The 16,828-nt window shown below is 46.3% G+C and overlaps 1 protein-coding gene across 1 annotated transcript; it reads right to left on the bottom strand.

The window, feature by feature from the left end:
* Positions 1-1,022: 1,022 nt before the first annotated feature.
* PYCR1 (pyrroline-5-carboxylate reductase 1) lies at positions 1,023-9,702 on the bottom strand. The gene is made up of 8 exons (XM_048490664.1): positions 9,542-9,702; positions 9,225-9,326; positions 7,066-7,136; positions 4,882-5,061; positions 2,876-3,097; positions 2,307-2,399; positions 1,724-1,887; positions 1,023-1,638 (listed from the first exon to the last, which is right to left on the bottom strand). Exons 2-8 carry the CDS (start codon positions 9,289-9,291, stop codon positions 1,494-1,496), a joined length of 942 nt encoding a protein of 313 aa, XP_048346621.1. The 5' UTR covers positions 9,292-9,326; positions 9,542-9,702; the 3' UTR covers positions 1,023-1,493.
* Between the last annotated feature and the right edge of the window lie 7,126 nt (positions 9,703-16,828).

Raw genomic sequence — 16,828 nt, 5'->3', positions numbered from 1 at the left:
TTAATTTGTTCCTGCATTACTTGTAACTCAGCAGTGTTCTATTCATTGTTTTGTTTCCTCGTGAACCAAACTGAATCAGTTCTACAGGTCTGCCCAACGAGTTATCGAACCTTTATTGGTTATTGAACCTTTATAGTGAGAGGCTAGAGCTATGCTTCTGCCAGCTCCTATAATCTCATAGGTTATCCACTTGTAACTTAAGAGCTTCTACATGTTGCCAGCATAGAGCAGGAGAAGATAGAGGGAGACAGAGACAACAGCACTGCAAACTTTTCCTGTATCATGGTGAGCGGCATAGTAGGGGCTGTTTAGTTGGATTCCAGACATTAAATGATGGAGTCCGGCATAGCAAAGATGGGAACAATAGCAATTACAAACAAGGCTCCAGAATGACCTGCAGACTGGGCAGCAGCCACACTGTGATGAGGCAGGCAACAAGCATCAATCAATACTTGTAAGTTTCAGATCAGGAGCCAGTCTGATTCCTTAAGGCCGTTTCCGCACGGCCCATTTATGACGGCCTGGGGGCGCCAAAAAAGGCGCCCCCAGGCCGCCGTTCGCACAGCAGCGGCGACCTGACTCTTTTTCCCTCCCCACAGGGTGGCGTCAAGCCGCCCTAAACAACAACCCTTTAAAGGGTTGTTGTTGAAGAGGGAGCGTCTTCCCTGTGGCGCGGTGCGAACCGCGCCGCCGGGAAGACGCTGTCTCCCGTCTCCGCCCTACTCACGGTGTCCTTCTCGTCGCCTGCGGGGCGTCGCAGAGCTCCCGCTTCACACTGTCCCTCCCACCCTCCAGGGGTCGGAGGGCAGCGTGGGCGGGGCTGGCACGCCTCGCAGGCTTACCAGGACACCGTGAGTGGGGCGGGGGAGGGCGCAGAGGCGGCTCCATGCGGAGCCGCCTGCCGTCTGCCGGCCTCCGCTTCTCCCGTTCGCATGCTTGCATGCGAACGGGCTTGTGCCCCCACGCCGCCCGCACTCTTGGCGGCGTGGGGGCGCAAGGAGGCCGTGCGGAAACGGCCTAAGTTAAGAATATTGGTTTTCCCCCACCAGCCTAATAGAGCATGGTGTAAAAGAAAAGAGTATCAACCTGGGACAAGAAGATCTAGTTTTAAATCTCTATTTAGCCATGTTCCTGAGGTGAGCTGCACAACCACTGTTTCTGTAACCTACCTCACAGGTTTGTTGTGCAAACAAATGGAAGACAGGAAGACACCTACCCTTCATCTCCTGAGATCCCTGGAGAAAGGATAGCATAAAAGCCTGAACAACTCTGCAATAAATACTACAAAGAGAAGCACATGGTTACCCGCCACATGCTGCCTTCCCTCCCCTGCAGAAATGTTAGTTTCTACTAGCCTCTGATAATCTCACCTGGAAGCTAAAATAACTTTTCTGGAACCCTGGATACAGGGCAGAGCCTCCCTCCAAATTCCAGAACTACAGATTCCCTAGAAAGAAAAAAGAAAGCACGGCCCTAGAAGGCCCAGAGTTTCCTCAAAACTTCTTGCTGCCTGCATTCTTGTGGTTAAACAGGCTAACTTTGTTGGCAGTAGAAGACTCTAGTTTCACTTTGTCCATTAAAGTCTTCTTAATGGCAGCTGGGGAGACCTTCTCCTGGTCAGCTATGCACTGCAGTTCCCTGTTGAAGCAAATACTTTGTTAGCAGATAGGAAGACAGAACCAAAAATGGGCTGCTCCTCACCCTCCACAACGTATTTGTGTACCTCGTTCTGATGCAGGATGCCTCCACAGCATTGATGAGCAGCGATCGGAAACCACCACTCTCCAAGAGATGTAGGGCATAGATGGTAGCGCCCCCTGGAGAGCACACATTGTCCTTCAGCTGTCCGGGATGCTCTTCAGAATCCAAGAGCATCTTGGCAGCTCCCTGCAGTTTTGGAAAGAGGAGTAAAAAAAGCTCATGGGAAATTGCAACAATAGCTTTAGCCTGTCTCTGATGCTATCTTAACTGGTTAAGCTCCTTTTTATGAAAACTGCTCAAGGTGATTCCGGCCACAAAAGGCAACAGCATCCAGCGTGCCAGATACTTGGAGAATTGGAAGATTGCTTTGCATAACACATCTGAATCACCATTGACAGCCTACTAACCCTTCCTGCAGTACTTCCTTCTATTCTTGATGCTGCAGTAAGATAACTGATCTGAGGCTGCAGAATACTTTCTCATGAACTTTAAAAGATGTAGATTATTTCAGATGAAAATGATGAAAGGATACTTTCAATCAAAAATTGCAGATCATGGAGCAGCATATTAACGTGTCTTGAATAAGAAACAAAGAAGATACTAACCAGCAAGGCTTGAGCTCCCAGCCGGACAGCTAGCCTGCGAGGAAGTCCCATCTTCACTCCTCCATCTGCCAGGGCATCCAGGGCTGTGAATGCCTGTAAAATTAGAAGAAGTATCACAAGGAAATAAAGCTGGGATCTCCAAAGGTGAATCTCCATATCCCCCCCCCCCCCCCGAATCATGACAGGCACCCTAAAGCAGAGAAAACTCATCTTCCTCAACAATGGATGCATCTATACATGATACTCATCCAGGACCTTCAAACAAGCAGTTTCATTCTACAGACTGTTTCTATCCAAAACACATCCATAAGGTACTAAGGAGAACATCCCAATCAACAACTGTCAATGGATTGTTTGTTGGCATGTGATGGATTTGAACAAACCAGTTCATGTGATGGATTTGAACAAACCAGTGCTCTGAGGACATTCTGGAGAGCAGAACGGTCACTATGAAGCCCCAAAGCAGAACTACCACAGTTTGAGCCATCTCATGTGACAATCTAGTCCCTGCTAGTGCACTTTTACCAACAGGTCCCCTTTGCCTCTTAAAGGAAAGAAACAGCACATACGTAAGCAGGTCCACTGCCACTGAGTCCAGTGACCGCATCAATCAAGTCTTCTTCCACCTCAGTGCAGAAGCCCACGCTTGTCATCAGCTGTTCTAAGAGCTTCCCATCTTCCACTTCAGCATGAGATCCTGTAGCGTAGACAGTGGCCCCTTCACGTACAATCACTGGTGTGTTGGTCATACATCTGATTACTTTTGGGGTGGGGATGAAGGCAGAAAGTTTCTGGAGATGCAAAAACGGGAAAGGCAAATTAATGTTTTGCATACAACTGACATCTAAAATGACCTCTTGCACAGCAAACTACAAAGAGGCAGAGAAAAACTCAAGATGAGATAATTCCCTACCATGACCATTACTCAGTGTAGACTCCCCATCAATTCAGACTAGATGCATAAAACGATGTCTTTATTTGCTGACTGCAACTATTGTATAACATCCTGTTGGATATTACCATTATGTGCCCACTGTCTCCAGTAAGACCTTGTTATAATCAGAAGAGTTTTGGATTTATATCCCCCCTTTCTCTCCTGTAAGGAGACTCAAGGTGGCTTACAAATGCCTTTCCCTTCCTCTCCCCACAACAGACACCTTGTGAGGTAGGTAGGGCTGAGAGAATTCTAAATGAACTGTCACTTGCTCAAGTCACCCAGCAGGAATGTGTCTCAAGTCACCCAGCAGGAATGTGTCCAGACAAGGAATGGGAAAACAAATTTGGTTCACCAGATAAGACTCCACCACTTATGAAAAAGAGTAGGCTATCTAACTCAGTTCTCCAGATGAGAGTCCACCTGCTCTTAACCACTACACCACTCTGGTTCTCTTGATTTTGCTCTCTTGATGTCACTCATCGAGCAACAAACCACACAAAAAAAGAGAGGGCAGCCAACACAAGCTTCTGTAACATTCAACATGTATGTAGTACTTTTAGGAAAGACCCAATACACGGTAGAACCTTTCTCAAACCCATCACATAAAGCTTCCCCTCACCAATGACACCTTTGTGAGATGAAGCCTAGTAAATATTAGCCTGATTTTTCAGGAAGCTTGAGATCAGATGACACCAATAATGCCTTTTCTCTGGAATGCCAATATGAATAAAGAGCACTAACAATTTACAACTGACCCAGTTATAAGGATATGTTGTCCCTGGACTATGCTGGAGGGCCAAAAACCACAAGAACAAAGTTGTAAAGTCAATGAACGGATGTTATGCTACCAAAACCATCCCATGACAAATGAATCCTGTGTATTGATATGTTTGAACATAACTGGGAAATATGCTTCTGATCTGACAGGCTAGCTAGGCTGATCTCAGAAGCTACACAGGATCAACCCTAGTTAGTATTTGGATAGGAGACCATGAAGGAATACCAGGGTCGGTATGCAGAGGAAGGTAATGGCAAAACTGTTAGTCTCTTGCCTTGATAACCCTGCAGGGCTGCCAAAGATTGGCTGAAGCTTGACAGCATGGTACACACTCACACACCTCAGTAGCCAGTAAAAGAAAAGAGTCCGATGTCCCAAAATACCATTCTTGAATACATAAATTAACTCTTATTTCTACTTGGGGGGAAAATGGTATCTACGATATCAGAGGAACTTTCCCTGAAAATACAGATTTCTTCAGAATTCCAACCAGGTGGCAGAATAAATAAGTTTAGTAAAATGATTTTTAGGACTTGGAATTGGTGGGGCTGTGGTAAAAGGATGGGAGTTGATTTCTGAAGCAAAATGAATGGAAGGGCGAGCAGTACAGAATCCTTTCCTCTGCAGTTCCTCTCCTCAACTGAGCTCCATCAATGGACATGACTTGGGTTTGGAGAACAATCCTGCACTCCTCTCTTTTTGCTCCTACAACCAAATCCACAGCTCCCTTCTTTCTATGTTTAAACAGATAAAACCGCTGCTATTATAACTCCTTGAGCTCTCAAAGGCAGTTTTTTGGCTGGCCACTGTCTTCCTTCAGCGTAGCTTAAATGTATTTGTCAGGGCTTAGAAATTCTCACCTTCTCAATGGAGCTGATAGTGACACCAGCAGCACATGAGACCACAATGTGCCGATCCTCTATGTCCGAGCCAATTTCATCAAGGATAAATGGAATTATGGGAGGTTTCACAGCTAAAAACAGGACATCACTGTTTTTGACTGTCTCTTTGTTGCTTATGGTGACATTCACACCTATTTTCTGGGGAGGGAAACACAAATATACAGTTGAACACAAGAGGTGAAATGTTTCTTCAACTCTGTTTAAATAGCACAGACACAACAATTTAGATATGTGATTTCAGCCAAGAGCTACATAAGTATTGCTTAATTGGTATTGCAGAAACTAGGCAAGCTCAACTTACAGCATAGCAGTGGCCATCAAGGTCACAGGACTCCCAATCCACACACTGATTACAGAAACGGACATAGTCCAGTAGACATTTTTAGATTGAAAAGCTGTTTTTGGAAGAGTCAGTTCAGTGAGGAAAAGCTGCAGATTGGGGAAGGATGTGTGTCAACTTTACCTCCTAAGAACTTCCTACCCACCACTCTTTAAGAATTTCGCAAGGGACAAAGTTACTTGAGTTAAGCAGGGTGGGAAAAAAGCATTGCATATTTCCTCCCACCCATCGTTTCTGGGCTTTCAATAGCCTTCTCCCAAAGCATCATTAGCACTGAAAGGGCTTCAGTTTCCTCAGATTATAAATCTTCTATGCAAGAAGGCTGGTGTAGTGGTAGAGAAGTAGTAAATATCAGGACAGCAGGAAGATGAAGAAAGAAATATGCGGAATAATACTACTTCACAAGAGAGCCATTCCTCTTGCAGCTCCTAGGGCCGTGGTGGCGAACCTTTGGCACTCCAGATGTTATGGACTACAATTCCCATCAGCCTCTGCCAGCACAGCCAATTGGCCATGCTGGCAGGGGCTGGTGGGAATTGTAGTCCATAACATCTGGAGTGCCAAAGGTTTGCCACCACTGTCCTAGGGGAATGCCCCAAAGAAAGGACTTCAAAAGGTAGGATGGTAAAAAATGATTAAAACAGGAAGTCAAGTGATGTATATGGTGATTTTTAATCCTAAACCCAACAGGAGATTGACCCAACAGGCCACCTGATGTTGGCACCCCAGATGTAAACAGGATTGATTCTCTTGGTGCACCGACCATGCCTGAACTTCCTAGTGGAAATGAGAGAGGTGGTATTGACCCTGAAGTTGGATTTCCCCTTCTTTCCAACCCTGATTATACTGCAGCATTTAATAATCTGTGCAAAGGATGTCGTTAAAACTTCAAAACAATTGGTTTCTAATGTTGCAGACAACACTGTGAGAGTCAGGTTGCACAATGCATGTGTTATGCTCCATTGTCTTAGAAAAAAATTTAGTCTCAGATTGAAGAGTTTTATATGCTAACTCTTTCTAACATAAAAATAATAACAATTTTTAGTATTATGACTAAAGTTCTTCAAGAGTGTTGAGGTAGTTAGGTTGGCTGATCTCTGGAGATGCTTGGTTCTCATGGCCCTTTCTTACACACCCAGGGTAACTAATGCCTATGACTACTTCGGGGTTAGAAAGCAATTTTCCTCCAGGCCAGATTGGCCAGGGATCCTGGAGGGTTTATGCCAACTTCTGGGCATGGACCAGGGGTCACTGAAGGCAGGGGTAGTTGTGAATTGCCTGCATTGTGCAGGGGAATGGACTAGATGACCCCGGAGAATCCTTCCAACTATATGTATCTAAGATTCCATACACATTTGCATATAATGTAGTTTAGCTCTAGTTTTTCTTGTTCTATCCATAGGTGATAGACAACTGAATGTGCACAAAAACGAAGACTACTTTGTAAAAATCATACTACTGGTCGTATCAAGGTCAATATTGCCTAATCTAACTGGCAGGGGCTCTCTAAATTCTCAAGCAGAGATTTTTCACATGCCCTACTACCTGCTCCTTTTAACTGGATACATCAGGGACTGAACCTTGGATTTTATACATGCAAAGCAGGTGCTGTCCCACTGAGCCACAGCCCCTACCCATCCAGTGGCCATGTTCCACTTCAGTGGGAATTTCAGTCCCCAGAACAGAGGAAGTGAGCTGGTGTTCGTTGAAGGCCATGTGCAAAATAAAACAAAATATGCACCTGGAAAATCCAAGGATAGTTATTAAGAGTATTTTTAAATTTTTCAGGATCCAGAACCTACCCTCAGCCCTGCCACTGTTGGAAGATCAGTGTCTGGTGAACTTGCTGTGATCTTATGAGAAGCCAAGATCCCTGGGGAAAAAAGGAAACTTTAAGTTTTGTCTTGGGACTTTCAACACTCAGTCAAACTGTTCTGATATTATCACCTCCGTACTCTGTATAGTCCCTTCTCAGCACATCCATTACACAAGACTGAAAAAGTGAAACACTGATTCATATTTCCTCTCAAGAAAACCAGCTTAAAGGGAGGGGGGGTGTTCCAACTTTACAATGGAAAAATGGTTACATCATTATATGGGGAAGCGGCATGCCAGTATGCTTGGAGTGCATGCCAAAAAAAGTTCCTCCCGCAAGATCTTTACGCTTCTTTATGAGACGATGCAAGCTGTATTTTGCAATGTTTGTGGCTTTTTTGTAGGTTGAGATATGAACAGCTTACCACAGATTTTCCCAGTGATCAAACCTGGTGCCTTATAAACATTTTATGTGAAATCATTTTACACACCTCCTCCCCCCCTTTCCCCAGCATTCTTTTGGGTTTCCCCATGTCTCTTCAATTGCATTTATTCCACATGCTACTGCTGAAAATGTATTATTCCTAATGTTGGTAGGTTGCCATTCATGATTCAGAGAAACCCTCTCCCCTCTTTTTATTTTGTACGATTAGTGTTACTGCGTAGTTACATTTTGAAGCGGTAATTCAAAAAGGCCTCAGTCTCCATTTCTACTTTTACCAATCCAAAATTGAAGCAAAACAACTCCTGGAGCAGATGCTATTAACTGAAGCAACAGAAACACATAGCCCCAACCTACAAAGAACCACATTTTGCTGCCAAATTTGATCTGCAGTAACAAGATTGTCCTTGAATATGTGCAACAATTATTCCTAGTACTGTTTTCAATTGTTCCAGCATTGCAGCATTCTATTGCTGATGAAATCCCCTCTTGCTTCAAAAACTGCTCTCTGATCTAATGTTAACATGGCAAGTTATATGTGAAATGGACAAAACTGGTCCAATCATCCCTGCTTCTTTGTATCTCTGCCTCAACACTAACATCACATGTTTTATGTGAGATTGACAAAGTTGATCCAATCACCTTTGCTTCTTTGTATCTCTTCTCAATGTTACATCACTAGTCCAATGTGATACAGAAAAAAAATAAATTCCTTCTGAAAACAGAAGAGGAGTGGGAGGACAGAATGGCTGAAGGGGAGGTTGGGCAACTACATGGGGGCATGGATAAGGGTCAGATAAATAAAGTCTGATTCAACATGATTGCCTGCTCAAGGGAAACTGGTTCAGAAAAAGATTTCAAAAATCATAGTCAACAGGAAAACAACAGAGGGAAAATGAATGGAAAATATTTCCAGAACTAAATGGAGAAAACAACATGTGGAATTCAAAGGAAAAATGTTCCATGCGATGGCAAGATACATTGTAAATTACTCATGCAGGAAAAGGCCATATTATTTTTTGTTTTAGCTGTACTGCTTCATTTCTTGTGAATCTCACCATGAGGAGATAGCAGTTATTTTTCCCTTTGAGTCACATTAACTGTAAGGTGGCCCCGTAAGCCCTTTTTTACGCCTTTTCCCATGTTCTCATTGGCAGGACAAGGCTTCTACAAGTTGGTAATTTAAGTACACGAAGATTAAATTCGATAAAAACACAAGGCATACCTTTGCTTCTCAGCAATTAGCATTTTGACAACAATGCATATACTTCACTGGGGAACAAGTTATTCTGGAGAGGGTGGTGATTTATCAGGGACACCATTATGGGTGGAATATTATTACAAACCAAATTAGCAAACAAATGTACTCTTTAAAATCAACTATAATATTAACCCATGTATCCGACTCTTTCAAAACAGTAGCAAAGAGCTCTTTCCAAACACTAGAATCAAGCTTTCCTCATTAATGTACCATACAGAACACTCCACAATCACATCAGCTGCCAGACAGGAAGACTTATGCACAGTAGTACATTGCAAATCCTGGGTATTGCACATAGTTGTCAACAGTGTCTTACTCACATGAAGAACAAGTGTCAGTCTTTTTCAGGCAAATATGCAAAAATTCTGCAAAAATTCCACCGAAAGTGTGCTTTGCATTCAGTATTCAACATCTTACTTTTGGGCTCTCTGGTCTCTGCTTACCTGCTGCAGTAAAACCCCTTGCCAGGGAGAAGGCAAGCTGCCCAGCACCGATGAATCCCACGCTCATGGTTTCAACTGCCAAGAAGTAACTTAGTGGGTTTCCTGGAGATGAAGAGGATGAGAAAAGGAATGAAAGTTTCGCTGTTAAGATTAGACATTATCAATCACTTTTACTGTGGTCCCAGCTCTGTCATCCAGTGCCTCCTACATCTCCCCCTCCCCCTTTTGCTCCTCGTTGTCTCCTCCATTCCAGATGGATGACAAAGGCCCCAACCACCTCCTTGTTTAATTAGGGGCTCTTTTTCACTATGTGATACCTTTCCTGTTATTCACCCCCTCTTCGTTTCCACTGCCTTCCCTTTGATCCAAGATGCTCCCCTGAGCATAAACCTGATGCCGCCCACGTGGCTCATTCGGCGGAGAAAAAAAAACTATCAAACGTGCTGTCGCCGGGACAAGTAACAGTTCGGCCAATCAGAATGCTCGGGGGGCGTGGCCTCATCTCGTTCAGTCGGATGCCAAAGAGGCGGGACGCGACTGTAATACTAGGGAATAGTAGGTGCAACGTCTGTTTGTGGTTGCATCATTCGGGACGGAAGCCGTGAAGGCTCCCTCCGTTGCCTTTTTTTAAACCTCAGCAGGTAATGGCTGCTGTAGAACAGGGGCGATGCGCACGCCCTCTTGGGAATTGTAGTCTTGGAGGAGAGGCGTTGTCATTATTTCTAAATAACTGAAATGTTGGCGGTTGGAGCAGAAATTGTGGCAAGGTGCAAGGGCAGTGGTAATTTTTTATGAGAGTCGGGGAGACCGGAGGCCATCTAGAAACCAAATGCAAATTAGAAAAGGAGTTTTGTGACACCTTGTCTTGATTTCTTTAGTATATTTTTTCTCGACTTCAGCCAATGAGCTCAACATAACTGGATTTTTATCAACTGAGAAGCAAAACCATTTTTAAACAGAACCTTCCAAATCCAGAATCGGGTGGGGGGGTGTTGGTTGGTTGGTTTAGTCTGCAGGCCTTGAACGTGATTTGATGTTAGATTTTGGGGGGGTTCTGTTTGCGGAAAGCTGGGTGTAGTGGTTAAAAGTGGCAAACTCTGATCTAGAGAACCACCAGCACTACCACTTTTCAGCACAACAGTAGTTCAATAATGTGGATCCAAGGCATGGAGCCTCATTAATTCATATGATTTTTTCACTAATGGAAAACGCAGCCACCATCATATGGTAGCTCATAAGTAATCAATAGGAAGTAATGTAAAAATATCACCCACTGGTTCATGGAACTGACATGGTGTGCAAAAAATGTGGATCCACATAGATGTAATGGTTTTTGGATGAGGTCACCTAAAATTCATCATCAAATCCAGTATCATATCCATGGCAATGGACTAAATGAATCCATGAATCCACTATATTGTCATGCCACCATGATGGAAAACATGGATCCAAAGAATGAATCCTCGTGATTTTTAAGTTGGACTACCAAAGATGCACCATCAAGTCTGTGATTACAGACTAAATCTTAAAAATCAGGATTTTCCATTTCACTCCTTTTCTTATGAAAAATACATGGAGTCAACCCAAAAGCCCTCACGAATATGCATGGTTTCTATGTGGAATCACTCCAAAGTCACCATCAAATCATTTATTATACCTAGACCACAGACTGTACCACAAAAAAAAAACAACAGATTCACAGCAGCACCATAGTGCAAAACCCCAGATCTGTGTGTGTTTAAATTAGGTTGCCCCAAATTCCCTATGAAATCCATGAGTACAGGCATCATCAGAAAAAACACAGATTACAAGTAGTGAGTGTTGGGTGACCAACATAAAAATCATGAGGATCTTTGAAAATTAGTTTTTATTGGTTTCAACATGTGATAAACAAGAGATTGACAAATAAGTGTATAACAAGCAAAAAGAATCAGAGTACAAAAAATAAGAAAAAAGGGGAGAAAGGAAAAAGAGAATAATAAAAAATAGAATAATATTTTTTAAAATAATGTAATAATAATAAGGGGAAAAAGAGAAAAAAGAGTATTTATTTTGTCCCATGATTATGAGTTGTGATGGTGCAACCAAGTGGTAGATCTGAAGGTTTGGGAGGGTTGGTTCAATCTGTCATCATGGACATAATCTGTGATGTGATTGTGAGTTTTGAGTGACCCCACATGAAAATCATGAGGGTTTGTGCCTTGGATCCATGTTTGGTGCCATAGAAGCATTATGAAGCTGTGATTTTATTGTGTACTGTAGACCAAATATGATCTACCATATGGTGATAGTTTTATTTTTGTTTCAGTATAAAAATATTAACTCACAAGGATCAATAAAAAAATAGATCATATTTTTACCCAGTCTCATCCTAAGGATGTGGTAAGTTAGGCCGGTGGAGAGTGACTGGGCCTGGTAAGTTTTGAAAGATAACGGATTTTAGCCCAACATAATAGATTGTGATGTGCTTGAAACTTTCATGAAAGCCCATTTAGCGTAGCTTCTCGCGCGCATGCTGCAAGTAATCTGTTTTTTATGTGCCATAAGACTGCTCTTGCTACAAGGAATGGGGCTAAACAGGGTCAGCTGTGTGGTTATTCAGGGAAGTGGTCTTTGCATATGTGCTTAGATACCCACTGGAGCCAGCATGGCACAGTGGTTAAGAGCAGGTGGATTCTAATCTGGAGAACCGGGTTTGATTCCCCACTCCTCCACCTGAGTGAAGAGGCTTATCTGGTGAACCAGATGTGTTTCCGCACTCCTCCATTCTTGCTGGGTGACCTTGGGCTAGTCACAGTTCTTCTGAACTCTCTCAGCCCCACCTACCTCACAAGATGTTTGTTGTGGGGATAGGAGAAAGGAGCTTGTTGTAGTCGTACCCACGAGGTCCCAGGGAAGAGACGACACGCGGAGATTTCATCTGGTGGAGAGATTGGCAGTTGCAGGAAGCGCGGGATCCTTTGATCCCGGCAACCCCGCCGTGCGCTTTCATTCTCAAGCACCTTTTATTAGGTATTTCAACGTATGCGTGTAGAAGGGCCGGGTATGCGGGAGAACGGGAGGTCGGGAGAGCGGGAGATGGAGATCACTGCGACGCATGATCCTTCATCGGCCTGCTACGCATGGAGCAAGCGATTCCAGTGTCAGGGTCTAATTCTCTACCTGATAGGTGGATTCCTTTTGTCCTTTTGTATGGGACACCTGCGGGACCATGAAGTCAGGCAGTTCATGACCCGTGACTCATGCGGGATCGGGGGTTATGGGAGCGTGTGCGCTAGGAATAATGCAGCCGCAATCGGCATACCTGGCGCCTTTACGGTTCTGCCGCTGGTTCGCGGGCTCACCCTACATCTCCGCGTTTCTTTACATTTTAGTTAAGAAGCCGACTGAAGTTGGGGCAATTTAGGGGGACGCTTGCCTCCCTATGGACTCTGCCCTGCTGGCTGAGCCGTTTGTGCAGCATGATGTGACCTGGGTTGCTTCACAGGGGAAAATCAAGGGTTTTCTTACAAGTGCTAAGCAGGCAAAAGGTAGATAATATGTTCGAACAAGGCAAGATCCAAACAAATAAATAAAGCATTGCCAATCAAACCAACAAAGAATTGTGCATAATAGTACTTTAACTATCCCCCCGCAAAGCAATTCCAAAGGGCTGGACTAATAAGTGAGGCAACACATCATATTTCCCAGATTAGATACAACATCTTGTAACCTACTTAACTTTCATATGAATCACAAATGGGAAATTACCTTCAGAGAGATTGTCGCACATATTATGTACGCTCTGGCTGAACCTTGGTGGTGCGCAGCAATAACAAATGAATCATTGTGCCGCACGAATATTCCAAAGTCGCTTGATCGAAGTTCTTGTTGCTCCGGAGGCCAGAGCATCCAGATATGGAGGTGGAATTAATGGACTTCGCGAAGGCACAGGCCAGCCGGCCAATAGTCTTAGCTGCTATAGGTGGATGAACTGTGACTCTACCAGGGAGGTCGCGAGGGAAACATACTCGGTTTCGTATTAATCGACTGCGCCGCTCCGGCAGGAAGGCCGAGGGAAAGAGTAGAGCGGCGATAATTTGGGGCTCCCAGGCGGATTCTGAGGCGCAGGACGATGGCAAGACGGCTACGGCAACAAAGAGTTCCGGCAGAAAGGCGCAGTGGGGATGTGAAGTTGAAGCCGTTCTCTTCCCCGCAAGTCCAGAAACTGTACCTTTTAGGGAGGAGGATGCTCCCATATATGGGGGGAATGTCCTCAACATGCGTGCAGTTCCAGCTACCGGTTTCGGTGACTGGGCTTGGGCCAGTTCCCTGTCCCGCCATTGTAGCAAATGCGACAAGTGTTGGACTCCCGCATTGGCTTAATGCCTGGGTGATGAGAGAGAGAGCGCCAGCGGGGAGGGTTTGAACAACGGGTCTCCAATCGGCGCTCATGGAGTAGATCGCTTATCAGGATGCTGCCAGAGCTGATGGTCAACCGAGCCCTGAAAGAGAGAGGGACCGAGTGGACCGTCAAGGGATTGTGGGCATGCATATTCCACTCTGTAGAACAAAGCGACTTTGGAGCAAGCGTTTAAGGCAGGGGATGCGCCGGAATTAAAAGACAATCGCACATTTGGGAGCTGGTTTTTTGGACATGCTGATTAAAGGAGGTTCCACCCTGGGGCAAATATACTTTACCGCGGATCGCAGGATGTCGAGGCAGGTATGGCGCTCAGAATTTGGAATCGCACTTGAGTATCTTGGGGAAATGCCGCCGCCAGCTCAAACCACTCCTTAAGGTGCGGCTCTCGGCTATACCGCCTGGCCTTTAACATGATATTGGTAGATAAGCCAGGCGCTGGATAAGACGCTTGCTACTCAGGCTTACCACAAATCTGCACCGAACGGGTTGTGAGCAGGTGCAGATGCATGGGCGGCCTCCCCTTAACTCTGGGGCCTATCCTACGCAAATGGTGCGGTATCAGGACGGTTCCAGATTTTAACCCAGTGATGGCCAGTCAGCCAATTCGGCCTCCCGCCTTTGCTGGCTGTGAAAAATAGAACAGGCAGGAAAAGGGTGTTCCAGAGCGAGGGCTCTGGGGTGGAGGTGTAGGGAAACACAGTCAAAACTTCGGGGTGGGGATCTCATCGCATAGCTGCTATCTGTTCTTTCTGGGTAGCGGCCATGGCGGGAGTGGATTTATCCATCCCAGATTAGAGTCAGCTTCATTTTGACTCATGGTGATCCTTTCCCCATAAGTTAACATGTATATATCCAAAACGATTAAGCGGACTCTCGCGAGCTGCCGCTTCAGCCTCTGGATCATGGACTCAGAGCTGGCTATAATTGCGTCTCGCTGTCTGCTTCCCCCCCACCCCTTAGATGAGTGGGTAAGCCTCTGTTGGCTTTAACAAATTGATCGGTGGGGCCACTCGGCTGCCTTCCTGATGACGCGCTATTGCCGGCGCCGGTGTCCACAAGTCCTCTGAATGGACACCCCTTTAAAGTGAGCTCCAGTAATGGGCTGGAGCTGTCGATGGGCGCCTCTACCACAATACGGTGGTGCCGGCTGTGCCCTGATGGCTATCTGGGGCTCGTGGCCTTTATTGAATCGGGCGGCAGGCAGCATGTGGGGCAGAGGGATCAGCTGGGCTAAATGCAGCTGGTTCCACTCGGCACCTCCTGCGGGATGTTTGTCCACACTTCAGAACGTGAACGGCTCCTTGGTGTGTGTAGAGGGTCAATGACTCTTTTGACGCATGAATAAGTCCTTTGCTCAGCGGCGGAGGCTTAAAGCAAGATCAACCCGACGGCCTCTGGGGGGATGTGGATCGTTGTACTGGGTCAAAACGAGGATCTCATTGGGAAACTTGAGGGAAAGAGGCTGGGTGCAGGAGAGGGAGATACCGCTTTGAGGAGGCTATCTTGGGTTCGGGCCTTGGTTCTCGGGGCTGATTTAGTATTCTCCTCCTTGGTCCTGGGCTGGGGAGGAGCTCCGGGTAAGAGTTTCCCGAAGGGCACTCGCTTCTCCAGTGGAAGTTCTCCTGGCATCATCAGTATCGGTCCGGGGCTTCTCTGGGGGCCTTCTGGCTCTTCCAGGGGAGAGCCCCCCTCCATCGGGGCTGTACAGTTTCCCCACCGGCTTACCTTTACAATCTCTCCGGAAGTGTCCCCGCTTTCGCCGCAGTTGGAGCACTCGCCTTCAGCCACAACTTCGGTGGAGGAGAGTGCTGCGGCTAGGAGTAGCTGGCCTGATGGGCGGAAGAGATCCGATATCCCGGCAAGTTTTTCCGCATGTCGGCTAGCTTGGGGTTCTTTCCTAAGCCCGCGGATCGCTCTGGCGTACTTCAGTTACGGAGTATGCTCTTTGGCGCAGGCTACGAGGAGCTCGCTATTGCGTCAAGAGTCGTCGTCGACGGTTGCCTCTGCAGGGCCTCCTGGAGCCTGTTCAGGAATTCGGCATAAGGCTCCTGAGGCTTCTGCATGGACGCTGGAGAAGCTCTAATCGGCTGTCCGGTAGCGGGCACTCTTACAGACGCTTTGTAGGCGCATTGTGAGGTAACTCTGGCGGTGATTCCCGCAGGACGATCTGCGCCATTGGGAAGGGCGAAGCCTTCAAGCAGCTATAGAGCTGCGCCAAGGTATAGGCGCCGCCAGAGGCTGCTCCTTCAGCTTATGCATTGTTGGCGGTATTCGCTTTCCCAAACAACAATTCGCGCAGGGTTCTAAGAGCATGTGGAAAGTGGCTCTTCAGGGGTCCTCCCGGAACCATTACTTGATTCCGCATGACGGCTTCCAGCATGCCTTCTCATTATAGGGGCTGCACTCCCTACCGCCCCTGTGATACCTTTTAAGCGGAGCTTCCAGGCGGAGGACGTTATAGCCTATGGGGCGCATAATTTACCATCTGCTGGACGGCGTTTCGCCCTCCTTAACGTGGTCAGTGTAGTGGGCTGGACAGACTTGGCGCAGGGAGGTCGCCATACCGCTCTTCCGTCAGGGTTTCCTTCCTCTGCACAGATCGTTCATTGGGTAATGCGGCTTCCTGCTAGAGTTTTCTGAAACTCACGCCATTACGATGGCATTGAAAGGTCTCGCGGTGGCTATTTCAGGTGAAACGGGAGGGGGAAGCGGAGCAGAAGGCGGAGCAAGAAGGAGGAGGGAGGCCTGGCCTTGAGAGCACGCAGCGAGGAGAGTTCGAATGAGAGGAGGAAGCAAATTAAGAAACGGGGGAGTAGGATAGGCGTCCTGTTTGAAGTGGATAGAGAAAATTCCGGGCTTGAAATTGAAGGTGAAAGATCAAAGGAGGGAGATCCATGGCAAAGACACCATGGACTCCGCAGGCTGATGGCGCACATAACACTGTCTCCCACATCAGTAGCGAGTGACATCGTAGCGTACTTAGGCTCTCTGTACAGAGTCGCCCGATGTTTTCCTCCAGTCCTTAAGATTGAAATGTCCCCCTTTCTGGGTACTCGGGACATTGCCTTATCCAATCCTCCTCAACCAATTAGCGCAGCTCCCTCTCTTTACTGGAGACTTCTGCCGCGTTTGGCTAGCGCTTTCAGTTCGCTAACGTGCGCATTGTCAAAAGCCGTGGCTTTTTTACAGCGCCCATGCT

Source organism: Sphaerodactylus townsendi, linkage group LG03 (assembly GCF_021028975.2).
Source record: "Sphaerodactylus townsendi isolate TG3544 linkage group LG03, MPM_Stown_v2.3, whole genome shotgun sequence".
NCBI lineage: Eukaryota > Metazoa > Chordata > Lepidosauria > Squamata > Sphaerodactylidae > Sphaerodactylus > Sphaerodactylus townsendi.
The sequence above is the reverse complement of the archived record's forward strand: the minus strand, read 5'-3'. Positions and strand labels throughout refer to the sequence as shown.